The 15,892-nt window shown below is 50.4% G+C and overlaps 1 protein-coding gene across 2 annotated transcripts in view; it reads right to left on the bottom strand.

The window, feature by feature from the left end:
- Nucleotides 1-15,049, bottom strand: part of Igdcc4 (immunoglobulin superfamily DCC subclass member 4) — a 37,364-nt gene extending 22,315 nt beyond the window's left edge. For both annotated transcript variants that reach the window (XM_046426471.1, XM_046426472.1), the window contains exons 1-3: nucleotides 14,942-15,049; nucleotides 5,096-5,446; nucleotides 4,259-4,400 (exon numbers count right to left, since the gene is read on the bottom strand). In XM_046426471.1, coding sequence (XP_046282427.1) covers nucleotides 4,259-4,400; nucleotides 5,096-5,446; nucleotides 14,942-15,011 — 563 coding nt within the window. In that variant the 5' untranslated portion in view covers nucleotides 15,012-15,049. The remainder of the gene's footprint in view (nucleotides 1-4,258; nucleotides 4,401-5,095; nucleotides 5,447-14,941) is intronic.
- Between the last annotated feature and the right edge of the window lie 843 nt (nucleotides 15,050-15,892).

Genomic DNA, 15,892 nt, shown 5'->3' with positions numbered 1-15,892 from the left:
CACCTCCTTTGACAGATAACCCTTCATTCGTTCTGCGCTGAATGAAGGAGTGAACCAAGGAGGGAATGAAGCCTTCCTTCCCCCAACAGGGTGCTGCTGCTGCTGCAGCCAAAGGAGGTGAGGCAGATCCAGTCGGTGCCCATCTAAGATCTTCTGTTTTGTTAAAAATGTGATTTTAGAAGCTCTGTCCTTGGAAAGATGTCCAAGAATTGGTTAGTGGGTGGGCGGGTGGGGGTTGCAAAATGGTGTTTATGAAGCAAATCTATTTTTGTAAAATAGATAAATGATAGGTTCAGGTGTGTGCAGAAAAAGTCAAGGTTGGCAAAGCTCCAGTAATTCATGGGGTTTTCTTTGGGAGCATGACTACTGGGGACTCTTATTTGTTGACTCCTGTATATTTTTTTTAAACAATGAATTTTATCAGTTTAGAAATATGGAAAATTTTTATCTTCTAAATTTTAAAAGTATGTGCCCCCAGGGGCTGGGGATATAGCTCAGTTGGTAGAGTGCTTGCCTTGCATGCACAAGGCCCTGGATTCAATCCCCAGCCCTACCACCAAAGAAAAAAAAAAAAGTATAAGCTCATGTGCGCTTTGTTTTTTTTTAAAACTCGGGGCTCTAACACAGAGGCAGTAGTGGCCTGGTAGAGAGAACTGGCTGTAATTGATATATTTTAGCAAGTAACATTATGTGTCTGGGTTACAGTTTTCACATCTGAAAAATGGGTTAGATGATTCCTGCCCCACCTACTTCACAACCCTGACTCTCTTAATTGTCATGAGCTCACATTAGGTATGGGACAAAACACAATGAGTCACAAGCTCTAAACAAGTTGATAAATGGTATAAACCGTGTACATATTTCAAAGGACTCATCCAAACATCCAAAACTGTAATAACTGTGTTTAGTCAGTAGATGATCCCTCTCCGGTCTGTAAAGTTGTATATTTTACCATTTTAATTTAAAACAAAACAAAGTAGGTACTTATAGAATGGGAAACAACCTCTTCGAAAGGATTTATTCTTTTTCCAAGTCCAATCTGAGGTCTGCTGACCCCATCTCTGAAAGGTCACTTAGGCCCAGGAATTCAAGAACACAGATGAAAGGACCCAGCAGCTCTGAATTTTCCAAGGGTCAAGGAGCCCCTGGGCTAAGCCCTTGAGAGATTCGCCCCCCCCCCCCAGAGGCAATGCTAGCTGAGGGTTACCTGAGCCTGGCAAACAGGGCGGATGCTGGGAGAGGCCAAGAGGAGGGCTAGGCGAGGGAGCCTAGGTTGTTTAAGTGCATTGGTTTCGTGTTTCCCAAAATAGGTGGACAGTGATACAAAATGATTTCAAGTGGATCCAGACACGTTTTTTATTTGAATAGTTATATATTTATTTTTATGACTACCTTCTATTTATGGCATTTGTTGCTGGCTTTCCATTTCATTGCAGTGAGATAGTGGGGCTTTTGTTGTTTGGGGTTTTTTTTTGGTGCTGAGGATTAACCCACAGCTTTGTGCGTACCAAGCACCATGCTCAACTGCTGAGCTGTGCCCCAACCCAATAAAGTTCTGTTTCTGTATTTTTTTTTCTTTCTGTCTCTCTCTCTCCTTCCCCCCACCCTACCCTGCCCGTGGCACTGGGGATGGAACCCTGAACACTTTTATTTTTTATTTTGAGATAGGGTCTCGCTAAGTTGTCCAGGCTGGCTTTAAACCTTGCGATCCTTAAGCCTCAGCCTCCTGAGTAGCTGGAATTACAGGTCCACACCACTACACCTGGTTTGATAATGCTCTGTTAATATGTGTTAAAATTACAAGAGAGAGAGAGATGATGTTAAGAAAAGTGTTAAGTGGCAGAAGGATGGCCAAAATTACGAAGGTGGCTATGAATGCCAGGCGTTTGGGGAACACTGCTCTCATTGATTACTGGTTCCCATGGAAGGTTTGCCTTCCATGGGTAAGTATCAGGGAATTGCCTTGGGGGCTAGTCTTCACTATCACTTCCAAAAGTATGCACACCTACCCTGACAGAGTATGTCTATTAACTGCACATGTGCACACCCCACTCCACATATATGGTCTCCTTCAAACTGCTGGGCCGAGTGTTTGAATAGCATATTTGTACATGCACTATATCTGGGCACATGTAAAAATACATACCTTGGGCGTAATCCAGCTGCTGTTTTAGACATTTCTTTATTCCCCCACACAATGTGCTGGGACATGTAAGCCTGGCTTATTTATAGATGAGGATCACTTTTCAGAGGACCTGGGGGCAAACACTCCCCGAGTCCAGGACCTGGCAGCTCTAGCCTCGTGGGTGAGGTCTGTGGCTTCATGGGATTAGGTCTGAATTAGACGTTGGGAAGGATGGTCTGAACCCCACTGATTTGCTGAGAAACTTTGCTTGGAGCCACACTGAGACAACCGATCTCTCACCCCACCCATAGCACAAACTTCTTCAGACCCCGCATTCCCCACCCCACCACCAAATCACACCCAGGAGAGGTCTGTGTCATCCACACCAGAGCTCAGGAGTCTGACACTCTGGGGACTAGTTGTGTGACTTAGGTCAAGTGACTTCTGTCTCAGATCTCTCCTTTTAACGTTTTAGACAGAATTTTCTACCATATCCATACCCACAAATCCTAAAGGATGTTCATTATGTTAAGTGAAAAAACTTTGTTTTGAGACTGAACAAAGAACCCAGTATGTACAATATATTCAAAAATTTAAAAATAATATTTACAAACACATAAGAAAAAAGTCCAGAAGGACAGACATGAAAACTATCAATGAGGGGACAGAGACGCTGCTCAGGAGAGCACATGGGAGGCCCTGGGTTCCACCCCAGCACCAAAAACAAACAGCTAACAATGGTTTTTTACAAGTGATAAGATAATGGATACTTTTTTCTACTTTTTTTCCCCCTGTATCGGAGATTGAATTCATTTAACTGCTCAGCCACATCCCCAGCCCGTTTTATTTTTTATTTTGAGAAAGGGTCTTGCTAAATTGCTTAGAATCTAGATAAATTGCTGAGGCTGACTTTGAACTTGCAATCCTCCTGCCTCAGCCTTCTGAGCCTTTTCTACCTCTTTGGTTCTATGAATTTTAAAATGCATCTGCTAAGAATAGAAATTAAAAGTAAATAGAGAAAAACTGAAAAATTAGAAATACCTTGAAGGATGATGGGAAGAAAAAAATAAGAAAACATACAAAACGTAGCACAGTGCCTGGACCAAGGGAAGCTCTCATTAAGTGGAGCCTGTGCTGATGGTGTGGGGGGTGTCATTGCTCTCCCACCCTCTCGGGGGCTGTGAGGAGTAGGCTCTCGATTGGTTCTTGCTTGCCCAGCTCATCTGCCTGGAATTGATGTTCTACAAAGACACACTTTGGGAAACCATGATCTAAAATGAACCGGGCTGGGGATATGGCTCAAGTAGTAGCGTGCTCGCCTAGCACACGTGAGGCACTAGGTTCGATCCTCAGCACCACATAAAGATAAAATAAAGATATTGTGTCCATCTAAAGCTAAAAAATAAATATAAAAAAATAAAATAAATGAACCCCCTTTTCTTTCCCATTTGTTTCATAGGCGGGGAAAACAAGGCTAGCAAGATTTGACAGGCTAAGGAGTGGTGGGCTCTAAGCCATCACTAAGAATCTCTTATAGCCTGACCTCTTACCCTTCTTCTGTAACTTTGCCCTCACAAATATCCTGTAGTTTTTCTACCCAGGAGTCTCTCCTGTACCTTCTACCACTACTGGAGAGTTTTTAATTCAGCCTCAGGGCCCTGAGTGAAAAACCAACATTCTGCCAACGTCTCACAGTGTGGCCTTGGACAGACCACAGCTCTTCTGGACCTCAGTCTCCTCAACAGAGCCACGGTCAGACTAATGTGCTCTGATGGATTCTTGTTGGCTTGGTGAGTAGCTTTCCTCCCAGGGAGCAAAAACTTCTTGTCTAACTTCTCTTTAAGACCAGCAGAGGGCTGAGGTTGTGACTCAGCAGTAGAGCGCTCACCTAGCACGTGTGAGGCACTGGGTTCGATTCTCAGCACCGCATACATATAAATAAGTAAATAAAATAAAGGTCCATCAGCAATTTAAAAATATATATTAAAAAAAAAAGGCCAGCAGAGCGCTAGGAGTTGGGAACTGGGACCACATTGGCACTAAGAATCCCAGTTCTGAGCCCATCTTGGAGTCCTGTCTGTCCTGCCCATGGGGACCCATTCCCACAGGGACCCATTCCCACAGGACACTTACCGAGGCTCCTCAGGCAATGTCACCTGGTCCTTCTCCCAAGTAATCACAGGGTCTGGCAGCCCTTGAATGTGGCACTCAAAGCGAGCTGTCCCATTCTCCTCTACCATCTGAGGCTCCGGGTGCAGAGAGAAGTCCTCGAGCACTGGAGATGAGGACAGTGAGACATGGGCAGAGACAGGACAGGAGCATGGGGCGGGGCACACCACAGTGAGCACAGCGAACACACACAGAGTCACGGAAATGCACAGCACAACAAATTCAGACGAGGGGAGATAGCTGGGGAGATAGCTGGACAGAGGCAGCCAATGGATAAAAAGTGGTGACTATTGGTCAGATGCTGCTGGCAGAATGAATTTCAAGGTCCCCTTGAAATGGCATCTCCATGGCATCACCATGATGGTCACACTACAGTAAGATGCACTCCTCTTTTGGCCCCCAAATTATTTGCTACTGAGTTGTGGTTCCTGAGCACCCAAGAGCAGGGTAAGAGGGCAACAGAGCTCCATACACGCTGCCCGCTGTGTGGGGGACTCCCAGAGGGGCACCATTGGGCCTGTGACCTCTCCCAAGCCTCTCGACAGGCTTTCTGGACAACAGCACAACTCCACGCTCAGAGGGCAAGAAAAGGAGGAACAGAGAAGTGGAGAAGAGGAGGGAAGGAAGACTGAACAGGGAGGGGTGACAATACCAGGAAGGGACATTGAGCAGGAAGAGAGGCAGGGGACGGGGGAGTGGGCCGGGGAGATAGGCATTTGTGCAAGTAACCAACTCAGATCCCACGTCCCACACTACAGGTTGCCTGGGCCTCAGCTCCAGCCCCCAGATGCAAGTACTTACTGGCAAGCTTGACCACAGCAGCCTGGCTGGCCACCACTCCGAGGGGACCATGGGCCAGGCAGGAATAGCTGCCTTCAATGACCCCCAAGGCCTCAGAGGCTGCCTCGTCACTGTCATCAGGTGCTAGTGGCTGAGACAGCCATAGGGAGCCATTGGGTAGTAGGTGCAGGTGATCAAGCTCTGGCAGGGCATCTCCGTCCTTGCTCCACGTCACCCTGGTGGGGGGTCCAGCAGCAGCAGCCCCCAGACTGCAGTCCAGCACTACAGCTTGCTCTGGGCCCAAGATCACACGCAGCGGCCCCACGTCACAGCTCAGCTCTACAGTCGACTCCTGAGGCAACAGCAGCTCTCCTGCGCAGAGGAGGAGACACAGGGGCTATCAGCGTGGCTCTTCCCCACTCCCAGTCTCTGCTCCAGAGCCACCACCCAGGAGTTAGGTCCAACCACTAAGAAAGAGGTCTCCTGGGAAGACCTGGACCTGGACCCGGCTCTTCTCTTGCTCCCTGTGATTCCGGGAAAATGCTGCACTTCTCTGTGCCCAGCTTCCCGACTGTTTACCTTCTTCACCCACCAAAAGGTCCAGTTCACAGCAGCATCACACACAGTAGCCAAATGCTCCCGGCCCATGAACAGGTACACCTATTACTCAGCCGGGAAAAGGAAGGAGGTACTGACGCTTGTGTTGATGTGGATGAACCTTGAAAACTTCATGCCACGTGAAAGACGCGAGTCACAAAATGCCACATGCTGCATGATCTCATTTCCATGAAATGCCCATAATAGGCAAATCCATAAAGACAGAGAGTAAAGTAATGGTTCCCATGGGCTGTGGGCAGAGAAGAATGGGGAGTGGCTGCTAATGAGCATGAGGTTTCTTTTGGGGGTAGTGAAAATGTTCTAGAACGAGATAGCTGCCAACACTGTACGACCTAGTCAATATGCTAAAAACCATGGACTTATACACTGTATATGGTGATTTTTGTGGTGTGTGATTTATACCTTGATTAAAACAAAACAACACAAAACCTTCTTCGTAGGGCTGCTGTGAGCATTAAATGAGATGGTGTGTGAGAAGAGTGCAGCACGGCCAGGCACAGAGTGGAACCCAGCAGTTCATGTTGACCACTACTACCCCACCAAAAATATGCCAAGGGCTAGAAAATTATTGTAGCCAGGAAATGTTTAAACTATATTCAGAGTACTTAAGTAAGTGAGTGAGAACATGCATGTGAATCCATATATATATTGAATAAACAACATAAAAATAAGTCCCAGTTGGTTTGTGGAGCCTTCTGGATGAAAGAAAGCCAGAATCCCCTTCTTCTCTACAACAGACAGGTGAGCAGCCCTGCTGGGAAAACTAAGTGCTCCCTGTCCATCCAGGTAGGGGCGAGGCTCTAGCTAGACTCCAAGCAAGCCCACAGGAGGCTCCTGCAGCTCCTTCCAGGCCTCTTCAGCTGGGGAGGCTTCTTCCTGCGGCTAATGTCTGCAAGGACACACAGGAGGCTGGAGTCAAGACCTGGGTGTCCTGACCCAGGCCCCAGAAAAGCCTGCAGACCCCAACACTGCCCTTACCAAAGGGAAGAGGGAGGGAATAACGCAGGAAGGAAGTGCCACCCCAGGGTCAAGGCAAAAACCACAAAAGGCAACTCAACCAACATTTCAGCAAGGCCCCATCACCATTATTCATAGAGAAGTGGTTGGTACCTTCCAGAAGGTTGACTCGCTGTCTTCCTGTCCCATAAGAATTCAAGATCCCTTCTTATCCTCTGGTCTGACTTTTCATTTCAGGACAGAATGCACGTCTGAGAGTAAACCGGAGGCACAGGTGAGGACCATCGCCCATACTCATTATAAGGCAGATTGGGACTGACAGTGCCACATGGGGGAGAAAGCATGATGGCCACAGAATCAGAAGACCATTAGTTCTAGACCCAGGTCTCTCACAGTCTACTGTGTGGCCTAAACACATGCACATTCGGTCTGTCTTTCAACACTTAGATCCTTATAGTATGTTTTCAGCCTCCCTTTCCACAACCTCCAAAGAGGAGCAAGGCCAAGGGGAGAAGAGGAGTCCCGACTGCCTGAGATAAGGGAACTAGGGCAGAATCCAGGGTCTGAAGGTCAAGAAGGTTCTATGCAAACGACTGCCTCTCTTAATCCATCAGAGAGGTTCTGCTGGACATGTCCAGCTGCACAGCTGGCCTCGGGACTGGTGGGTGCAGGGAAGGAGAAGGCAGCACCTGCCCTTGCGCAGAGTTTGCATTCTAATTGAAGAAAGCAAACAGGCATTCAGAGCAGTCACGTGATGGTGGTGGCAAGACCACTGACCTTGGGGCAGAAGATAAAGATTACAGTCTTGCTGCACTACCTATCAGCTATGTGACAAGCCACTTAACCTCTCCGGGACTGTCTCCACGTGTGTAAAATGAAGATGACACTGAGAGCCTGTGAGAATTAAACGAGATGATATATTTCAGGGCTCCGGCCAGAGCCAACGGCCATCACTCCAGGAACAGGAGCTCATTCTTTAAGTGCACTTTCTCCGTTGTAAAGGTTGCAGGAATGCTGACTGCTGTACTCAACACTCCGATCTTTCTATCTCTAAGGCCCTGAATTTCCTGACTCAAGCACGGGGTTGGAGGAAGGCGAGCCCGGGCTCTCAGCCCAGTGGCTTCAAAATGCCCTGTTCCAGCCGCTGAGCAGTTGGTTTGGGTTTCAGGGGAGAAAAAAGCCCCACATGACATGAATCCCTGGGCCCTCGGGCAGCCTCCCCGCCCCCTAAAGTACATCCAGGGCTTGGAAAATCCCCTGCCGTGCTGAACAAACAATGTGAACAGTTGGGGCCCTGAGCAGCTGCTGGATATGTCAGCAGCCTGGGCTCTGGCGGGCAGGACGGCGGCCAGAGGGGCTGGCGGCTGGCTGGGGAGCCCAGAGGAGGCTCCGATTCCCTTCCTGAATATTCATGGATGGGCAGATGTCTGGCTTCCCCGCCTCTGAGGAAGCCCAGCAAGGCAAAACAGGGAAACCAGCAGAGATGGAGATGCAGAGAACAGGGGGTCCCCCTCAGAGAGCAGCAGTGCTGTGCCAGGATCCCAAGATGACCCATTTTAGTGGAAATGCCTGTGAAATCTGAGGATCCTCATTCAACAAGTGGGGAACTTGAGGTCCAGAGATGTGTGAGGATGGTGTCTCATATCTCTGGGAGGCAAGAGTCTGGGTGAACTTCCTCTGACTTTTTTTTTCTTTTTGGACACCATATATTGAGCTCAGGAACATTCAACCAATGAGCCACACATCCCCCATTTATTTAGAGACAGGGTCTCACTGAGTTGCTTAGCGCCTGCCCTTGCTTAGGCTAGTTGTGAACTATCCATCCTCCTGCCTCAGCCTCCTGGGCTGAGGGGGCTGAGGGGCTGGGATTACAGACGTGTGCCACTGTGCCCAGCCTTTCTTTGACTTTCTGGAGATGAACCCAGCATTGCACCGACACTTGCTCCTGAGTAAGAGGTTTTTCTCTGCCTCAGTGCCCCACCTGACTTCTGTGCCTCAGACTGGTACTTTGGGGACTCCACCCACACTGCCAGCCTCTCTGTGAGGCTGCAGCCTGCTTTCCCCAATTGCAGTGTTTCTTGAGTCTCACATCAAAGGCCACTTGAAGGTCCCCTGACTATTTTTCCTCTTGCCTAAACAAACATGGGATGAGATGGGACAAACTTTGACTTTGGAGTTAGACTCCGGCTCTAGGTCCAGTTATTGGTTGCATGATCTTGGGTCAGTTTCTTTCCTCTATTCAGCTTCAGTTTCCTCAACTTAAAATGGGGAGTCTCCAAATTTCTCAAACATTTTCATCAAATTCTCCTAACAGCAGAGAAGGTACATATGAGGTGTCCTGTTTGCCTGAAATGTTTTTATTTTTAAACTTCTAGTACACTGTCCATTCTTTTCTACAAAGCAGCAACGTTTTGTTTTGATTTGGTTTTTTCAGTACTAGGGATTGAACTCAGGGCATTCAACCACTGGGCCACATCCCCAGCTCTTTTTGTATGTATGTATGTATGTATTTATTTATTTATTTTTAAGTTGAAGATGGACACAATACTTTTATTTTATTTTATTTATTTTTATGTGTTGCTGAGAATCAAACCTGGTGCCTCACCCATGCTAGGCAAGTGCGGTACCACTGAGCTACAACCCCAGCCCTCTTTTTGTATTTTATTTAGAGACAGGGTCTCACTGAGTTGCTTAGGACCTTGATAATTGATGAGGCTGGCTTTGAACTAGAGATCCTCCTGCCTCAGGTTTCGGAGCTGCTGGGATTACAGGCGTGTGCCATCTCGCCCAGCTGCAATGTTAATATAAATGTGGTTCCTTCACCATCAAATCTTTGTTTTAAGGATAACCACATTGTAATTTATTTTTTTAATTTTGTATTGGTACATCATAGTTATATATAATACTGCATACAATCTTTTCATAAAAGTGATGCTCTTTGGAGCAGACCTTGTTTGTCTAGCTACCTCTTTCCTGCCACCACCACCACCATTGCACTGCAGGGCAGACCCCTAAAGCCCCTCCCACAGGATTTTGAGCGGTCCCTCCCAGGCCTGGGTCTGACACACCATGCCTACCAGTGGATATTTGCTGGGGCCAGTTCTCTGCCTGGAAGGGGCCTCCCTCCCCCACAATCCCTTCTCCTTAATCTTTTCTGTGACACCTGGTGAGACCCAGAGTCTCGGCATTTGGGAACCCCAGAGCCATTTCTCGGTCTCTTTTTTTCTGACACATTATTTTACCCACTTACACTGATTTTATGAAGCTAGTTAGAACTCAGTCAGAAAGGAGATTCGCTGCCATGCCCAGGGCCAGCTCGGTGCCCTTTGGTGGGCTGAAGGGAGCCCAGGGTGAGTTCCAGCCTCCAGGGGAAGGGGGTGGGAGAGGGGAACAAAGCCAAGTCCCTCTCTCCATTAGGCCCAGAAATGGCCACAAACATCAGTTCCTTGTCACTTCTAAGTTTCAGGACCCAACAAATTTGCAGCTTGTTTTCCTCGGGGCAGTTCTCCAGGACACCACCACTGCTCTCTCCTCCCAGGGGACACAAGTCAGTTTCTTCCAGAGCTTGAGCCTCTCCCTTACCGCCCCCCGCCCTCCCCTCCCCGCACTAAGCCCCGCCCACCAACAGCTGGAAGGAGAGTTGGGGCGTTGCCTGGGACACAAGGAAGGCCTTGACCCTCCCTCCGGAGTGGAGAGGCTCAGCGTCAGCAGCAAACCACACCGGGCTTGGCCTGCCTACCTCCTGCTCCACTGAGACTCCCACCAGTCCCCCGCCATACATAGCAAACCACTTTCAGTTCCATGTGCCACAGGCGCTGTTCCCTTTCCCTGGAACCTGGTGTGACACCCTGTCTGATTTTGATACCTCTTCTTCCTCTGCCCCACAGAATGCTGGGCATCTGCATCACGGTAGTCATTGCTCTAGGATTTTTTTTTTTTTTTTGGTGGTGCTGGGGGTTGAACCTAGGGCCTTGTGCATGCGAGACAAGCACTCTACCAACTGAGCTACATCCCCAGCCCCTTGGTCTAGATTTTTGACTTGTCTTTTTCTCCAGTTAGGCAACAGACTCATGATTGCTTTCTAGCCAGCTGTGTACCTCTTTAGTGTCTAGAACAGAGCCTGACACATAGAAGGTGCTCAATACACATAACTTGAATGGATGGGTGGGCATGCAGAGTTACTCGAAAAGATGAGACGAAAAGCCCCTCATGCTTTTCCAAGCCTCAGTCTTCTTATCTGTAAAAATAATAGCAACTCCCTTAGGGTTGGGGGTGATGCAAATAATACTTCTAGAGACTCCTGAGCATACCACACAACACCTACTAGACACCTAACAAAATGCTTCAAAAGCACACAGAACAGCAAATGCACACTGAAAGAAACCTTACCAGGGCTAGGAGTTCATTAGCTTCCCTGTTCTCCTGTTATATGGCTCAATGGTTAAAAATATCTTTCTCCTGCACCCACCTGTGTCTCCCAGTATGCTCTCTGCTCACTCATCAGAACTCCATCCTCCAAACTATGTGACAAGGTAATGAGCCCCTTATCAAATCATCCAGGAGTCTTGGGTCTGCACCTGAGAGAGAGATTATTGATCTTCCGCTTCCCTGACTCCAGGGATTCCACCATCCTCTAAATCCAAAGGATGCCTGAGCCCCAGCATTGAAGAAGCTGGCAGCTCTGCTGGCTCAGAAACAGCATGTGGGTCCTTCTTCCCCAACTTTAGCTTCGGTCACCCACCTCTGACCAGGGTAGGGTCCTATCTCTCAGGGCCACTCTTACTCCTCCTGTTCTCCTGGAAACCGGGAGCCCCCAGGCCTGTCTAGCAATGACATCTGTTTTTCATCTGGAATTCTATGTCAAGACTGGTTGCTCTACCTCAGAGACACTGGAGGGAATCGAAAGAGTTTGAGGGGTGAGACAAGGAAAAGGGTGGATCCCAGATTGACTGCATATGGGGACAGGGCAAGCCTGAAGCTGATAACTTCTCATTTGGTGGAGAGAAGAGAGAAGTGCAAAGAGGGTGAACTTGAGTATGTTTTGTTCCAAATCCCTGGAAAGGGTGGCTGCTCTGGCCTTACAGTACAATGTCCAAGAGCCAGGAGACTGGTTCTAGCCCCAGTTCAGTCTCTAATTATGTAACTTTGGGAATTATTCCATTCTCATCTGTAAAATGGGTTTATGCTAAAAATTATTCCTAGGTCTCTTTCAGTGCTGATATTCTGTATGCTCTAATTGTGAGATCCCTTAACTTTAAGAGAAAAGACAGGAAATATTAATTTTCACATAAATGTGCTATTATCTAGGCGATGAAAGCGCTTATAGGATCAATGAAGGTTTCGATAACTTCTGGATAAGATTCACTATTAAGAGAAGTTCCCAATGTTTGACCTGACTCCTAACCCTCAAAGATGGTGTTTAGAGAGGGCCACCCCAACTGACTGAGACTGGCCTCTGAGCCTAGAAATGGATGGGAGGGAAGGAGGTATTCCCAGGTGAAGAGAATGCTCCCATATCCTTGGGTCCTCCTGTTGTTATTCATACCCCAAAGTCTAACTTGGGTGGAAAGGGGAGTCCCACTTCTTTCATGTGGTGAAAAAGCCCAGCCTTCCATCACTGTCCCCAAGCAAGAGTTCCTTTCCTAAAAAATGTTTCTATGGTCTCCAATCCCTGACTCAAGGACAATGCTGACAAGGAGAGGGGCAGTCACTGTTATAATCCTGTCCCATGGTGGGGTGGCTGATCGGTCTATTGTTTTTTATTTTCCTCTTCCTTACTCCCTACAAACTTAATCTATCCTCAGGTCCTCCTGATTCCATTTCCTTAATATCTCTAGGATCCAGTCACTCTGGCCACCCCAACTGCTACTTTGCAAGTTGCCACCATCCTTTCTTTTGGATTACTACTACAGCCTCCCAAGAAGCTGGAGCTTCCTGCCTCCAGGCCTGTCCAATCAATTCTCCACACTGGCTGGAGTGAGCTGATGCAAAGCTGAGCCCAGGATTCACCAGGGGCTTTCAGGCCAGAAACTGTGGCAGAGCTGATACTGCCCTTTGTGAGCTGAGTCTGGCTGCCCTCTTCAGCCTCCTCTCCAGATACTCCTGATTCCTGGCCCATCCCACTCCTACCTGCCTAACTCCCACAACTTGCATTCTCAACTTCAGCGGGATTTAGCTTCATTCAGTGATCTAAACTCAATCACCTCTGAGTATTTATTTGCACATGCAGTTCTCTGGAAAACTTTCTTGTCATCATTATCCTTGCACAGGATTGGCTCCCTCTCTGTTCAGTCTTATTATTCACCACTTTCTCCAGGAAGCCTTTCCTGACTTTCCCAGACTGGCTTAGGAGCCTCTTTTCTGCAAGGTATTTGTCAGTTGTCTCCCTCCACCCCACAACTGAAAACTCCCCACTAGGGACTTGGTCTGACTTTTTATTTACTATATTCTAGGCACATGCTAGCCTATAAGAATTGTTCAGTAAATATTGTGGAACGAATGAATGACTTTGGTCCAGATTAGGGTGGTTAATCAGAACTCTATAGACGTGTCCCCAGGCCTGTTGGGCTTTGCACACTCAAAGGAGGCAAGCAGAGTAGATGTTGTACCAGGTCAGAGCACAGGCAGCTTGGGCCCTCCCCGGCCTTGTGCACTCAGGAGCCAGGAGAGGCCAGGTCTCCAAAGGGAAGCTAAGCCCCTTGCCAGAGGCCCCAACGGTATTCCATAAAGCGTGGGTGCAATTCCCAACCCTGATCCCTCTTTGCTGGGTAACACTAAGTTCGTTCCTGGAGCTCTTGGAAAGGAAGGGCGGGAGAAGGGGCAAAACTGTTTTTTAATCCTCCGGCTCCGGGAGGACAGAAGCCTCTCTGACACTTCCTGGCCGCTTTCACCTGACAGAACTCCGAGGGCCCCCAGCTTCCGCTGCCCGAGCCAAGGCGTCCAGCCCAGTCCACAGTCCAGGCTGGAAAGGGGCGTGTCTTTGTACGGAGAGAAGGGGTCCCAATAGTTCCTTGCACTTTCCCACACGCGGTTTTCCTGGAGATGGGCTTGGGGTTGGCCAGGCTGAGGCTCCTTCCCCCGCGACATCGCCCTCCCTGCCTCTCTCCCACGTGGCCTGGCTGAGTCTCTCTGGAAAGCCGCAGCAGCTGGAGAGAAATCCCCCTCCCCACCCCCACCGACAAGTCCCTCCCCGACTCTCCCCGGACACATCCTCAGCTCCCCCCTCCACAGGGAAGGCAAGAACTAGGCGAACAAAGCGGGCAGCCCATCCCCCTCCCAGCCCTACCACCTACCGTCCCGTGGGCCGCCCAACAGACGCACAACCCACCGAAAGCTAGAGGCTGTGGGTAGAAGGAGCCCTGGCCACACACACTTGGCGGTTCCATCACCCCCTCCCCAGCCCTCTCTCCAGCTTGGGCAACTGTGGCTTCTGGCCCTACCCCTACCTCGCCCTGGGTGGGGAACTGGAGGAGGCCTTGCTGACCTCGTCCACGCTTTCCTGATCGGCCCTTTGGGGGTGGGGCAGGCATGACACGCGTCCCATCCTGAGAGTGTTGGAAACGTCCATGAAAGCAACTGGTTTCCTGCCCCATCCCCCAATCCACTCCAGGTCACAGGTTTGGGGGAGCAAGACCTCCACCCCCACCCCCAACTGGCCCTAGGGACCACACCCACTGGGCAAAGTTGAGTGTTTTGTTACCGTCTTCCTCAGTCAATCTGGAATCTACTGCTGTCCCCCCAAACACGGACAAGGACACTCCCCAAAAGCCAAGGCCAAAATATTAGCTCAGCCCCATAAACACAGTTACACACGCACTCGACACAAATGGAGGTGCACGCACACACTCCCACTCCCCTCCTCTTTCTCACACACCTTCAGCCCGGAGACACATGCGGGCACAGCAGAGCATGCCCTGAGCGAGCCACCGACACCACAGCCGCTCGCGCCACGGATGCCGCGCTGCGACCATGGCACGCACTGCGGACACGTACACCCGTAGGACACCCCTCAGTCACACACACACACACACACACACACACACACACACAACTCCAGACTCTGCGAACCAAGGACACACACCCCCTGCGGACAAGAACGCTCCTCAAACGACCCCCGGCCGCGTCCCGCAGTCCCCACGCGTAGGCATAACAGGCACAAGGACTCGCGACCACGGCCCCAGCACTCACTCGGACCGGGCACGCACGCCAGCCCCACAGCCCAGCGCAGCCCAGGGCGCGGGCGCACCGACCCACCGCAGCCACTCCCGCCACTGCCGCGGCGCCCGCCCTTACCGCGCGCGGCCAGCAGGCAGAAGGTCAGCGCGATGAGCCCGCGGCCGCGGCCAGCGTCCCCCCGCGCCATGGGGCCGGGTCGGGCCGCCGCCGCAGCCGCCGCCTCCCGGCGCCTCGACCGCCACCGCGGGGGGAGGGCGCGCCGGGCGTCAGTGGCCCGGGGAGGCGCGGCGCCGCGGGCGGGGGCGCGGCCTCGGGGGCCCGGGCCCGAGCGGGGGCCGGGGCCGCTGCCGCCTCGCCCGCCCCTCCATCGCCATCTTGGGCGAGCGGCCCGGGCGGGGGCGCCCAGTGAGTGCGGCCGCCGGAGCCCCACTGGGACCCTGCGCTGCGCGGGATCGCTGCTCTGGCAGGGTCTGGGCTCCAGTGCCTCGCCTTCTCCAGGTCTCCTCGGGCCCCTCTGAGACCGCTTGTTTGGGGGTCTGTTTATCTCTTAGTCTCCCTGCCTCTGGGTCTCCGGGTCTCTGCCTCGGTGTCTCCATTTCTTTTCCCTATCACTGCCTCAGGGTCTCCTTCATCTCTGTTCCAGGCTCAATGGAGGCAGATGCAAGACCTTAGTCTCAGTCTAGATGGCCCTCTTTTGCCACCGAGCTCTGTCCATTCCCTTCCAGCTTAGGTCCTGGCCTGAATCCTGTTTCACTTCTTCACATGCCGCATCAACAGACCCACTGAGGACAGACAGTACTATATTCAGACTTCACTTCAACCGTGGGAGGAACGAGGAATTTTGCTTGCTCCCATTTTACATACCGTGGAACTGAGGTTTGGGCATGTGAAGTGAGTTTCTGAAGAACAGGAGATCAGGAAACAGCAGATGCAAGACCTGAGTCCAGGAGATCATCATCTCCAATTCCTTTCTCTGTATCTGCTGTCTAGCATTTATTGAGCTACCCTTTCTCCCATTCTTCACCTGTGCTTTGTCTAAATGGCATACCCAGATTAGTTGCCCCAGTA

The sequence above is a fragment of the Marmota monax genome, unplaced genomic scaffold (assembly GCF_021218885.2).
Source record: "Marmota monax isolate L192 unplaced genomic scaffold, Marmota_monax_Labrador192_F-V1.1 WCK01_AAM20220418_F8-fsc00078, whole genome shotgun sequence".
Lineage (NCBI taxonomy): Eukaryota > Metazoa > Chordata > Mammalia > Rodentia > Sciuridae > Marmota > Marmota monax.
This window is presented reverse-complemented; position numbering and strand designations above follow the sequence as displayed.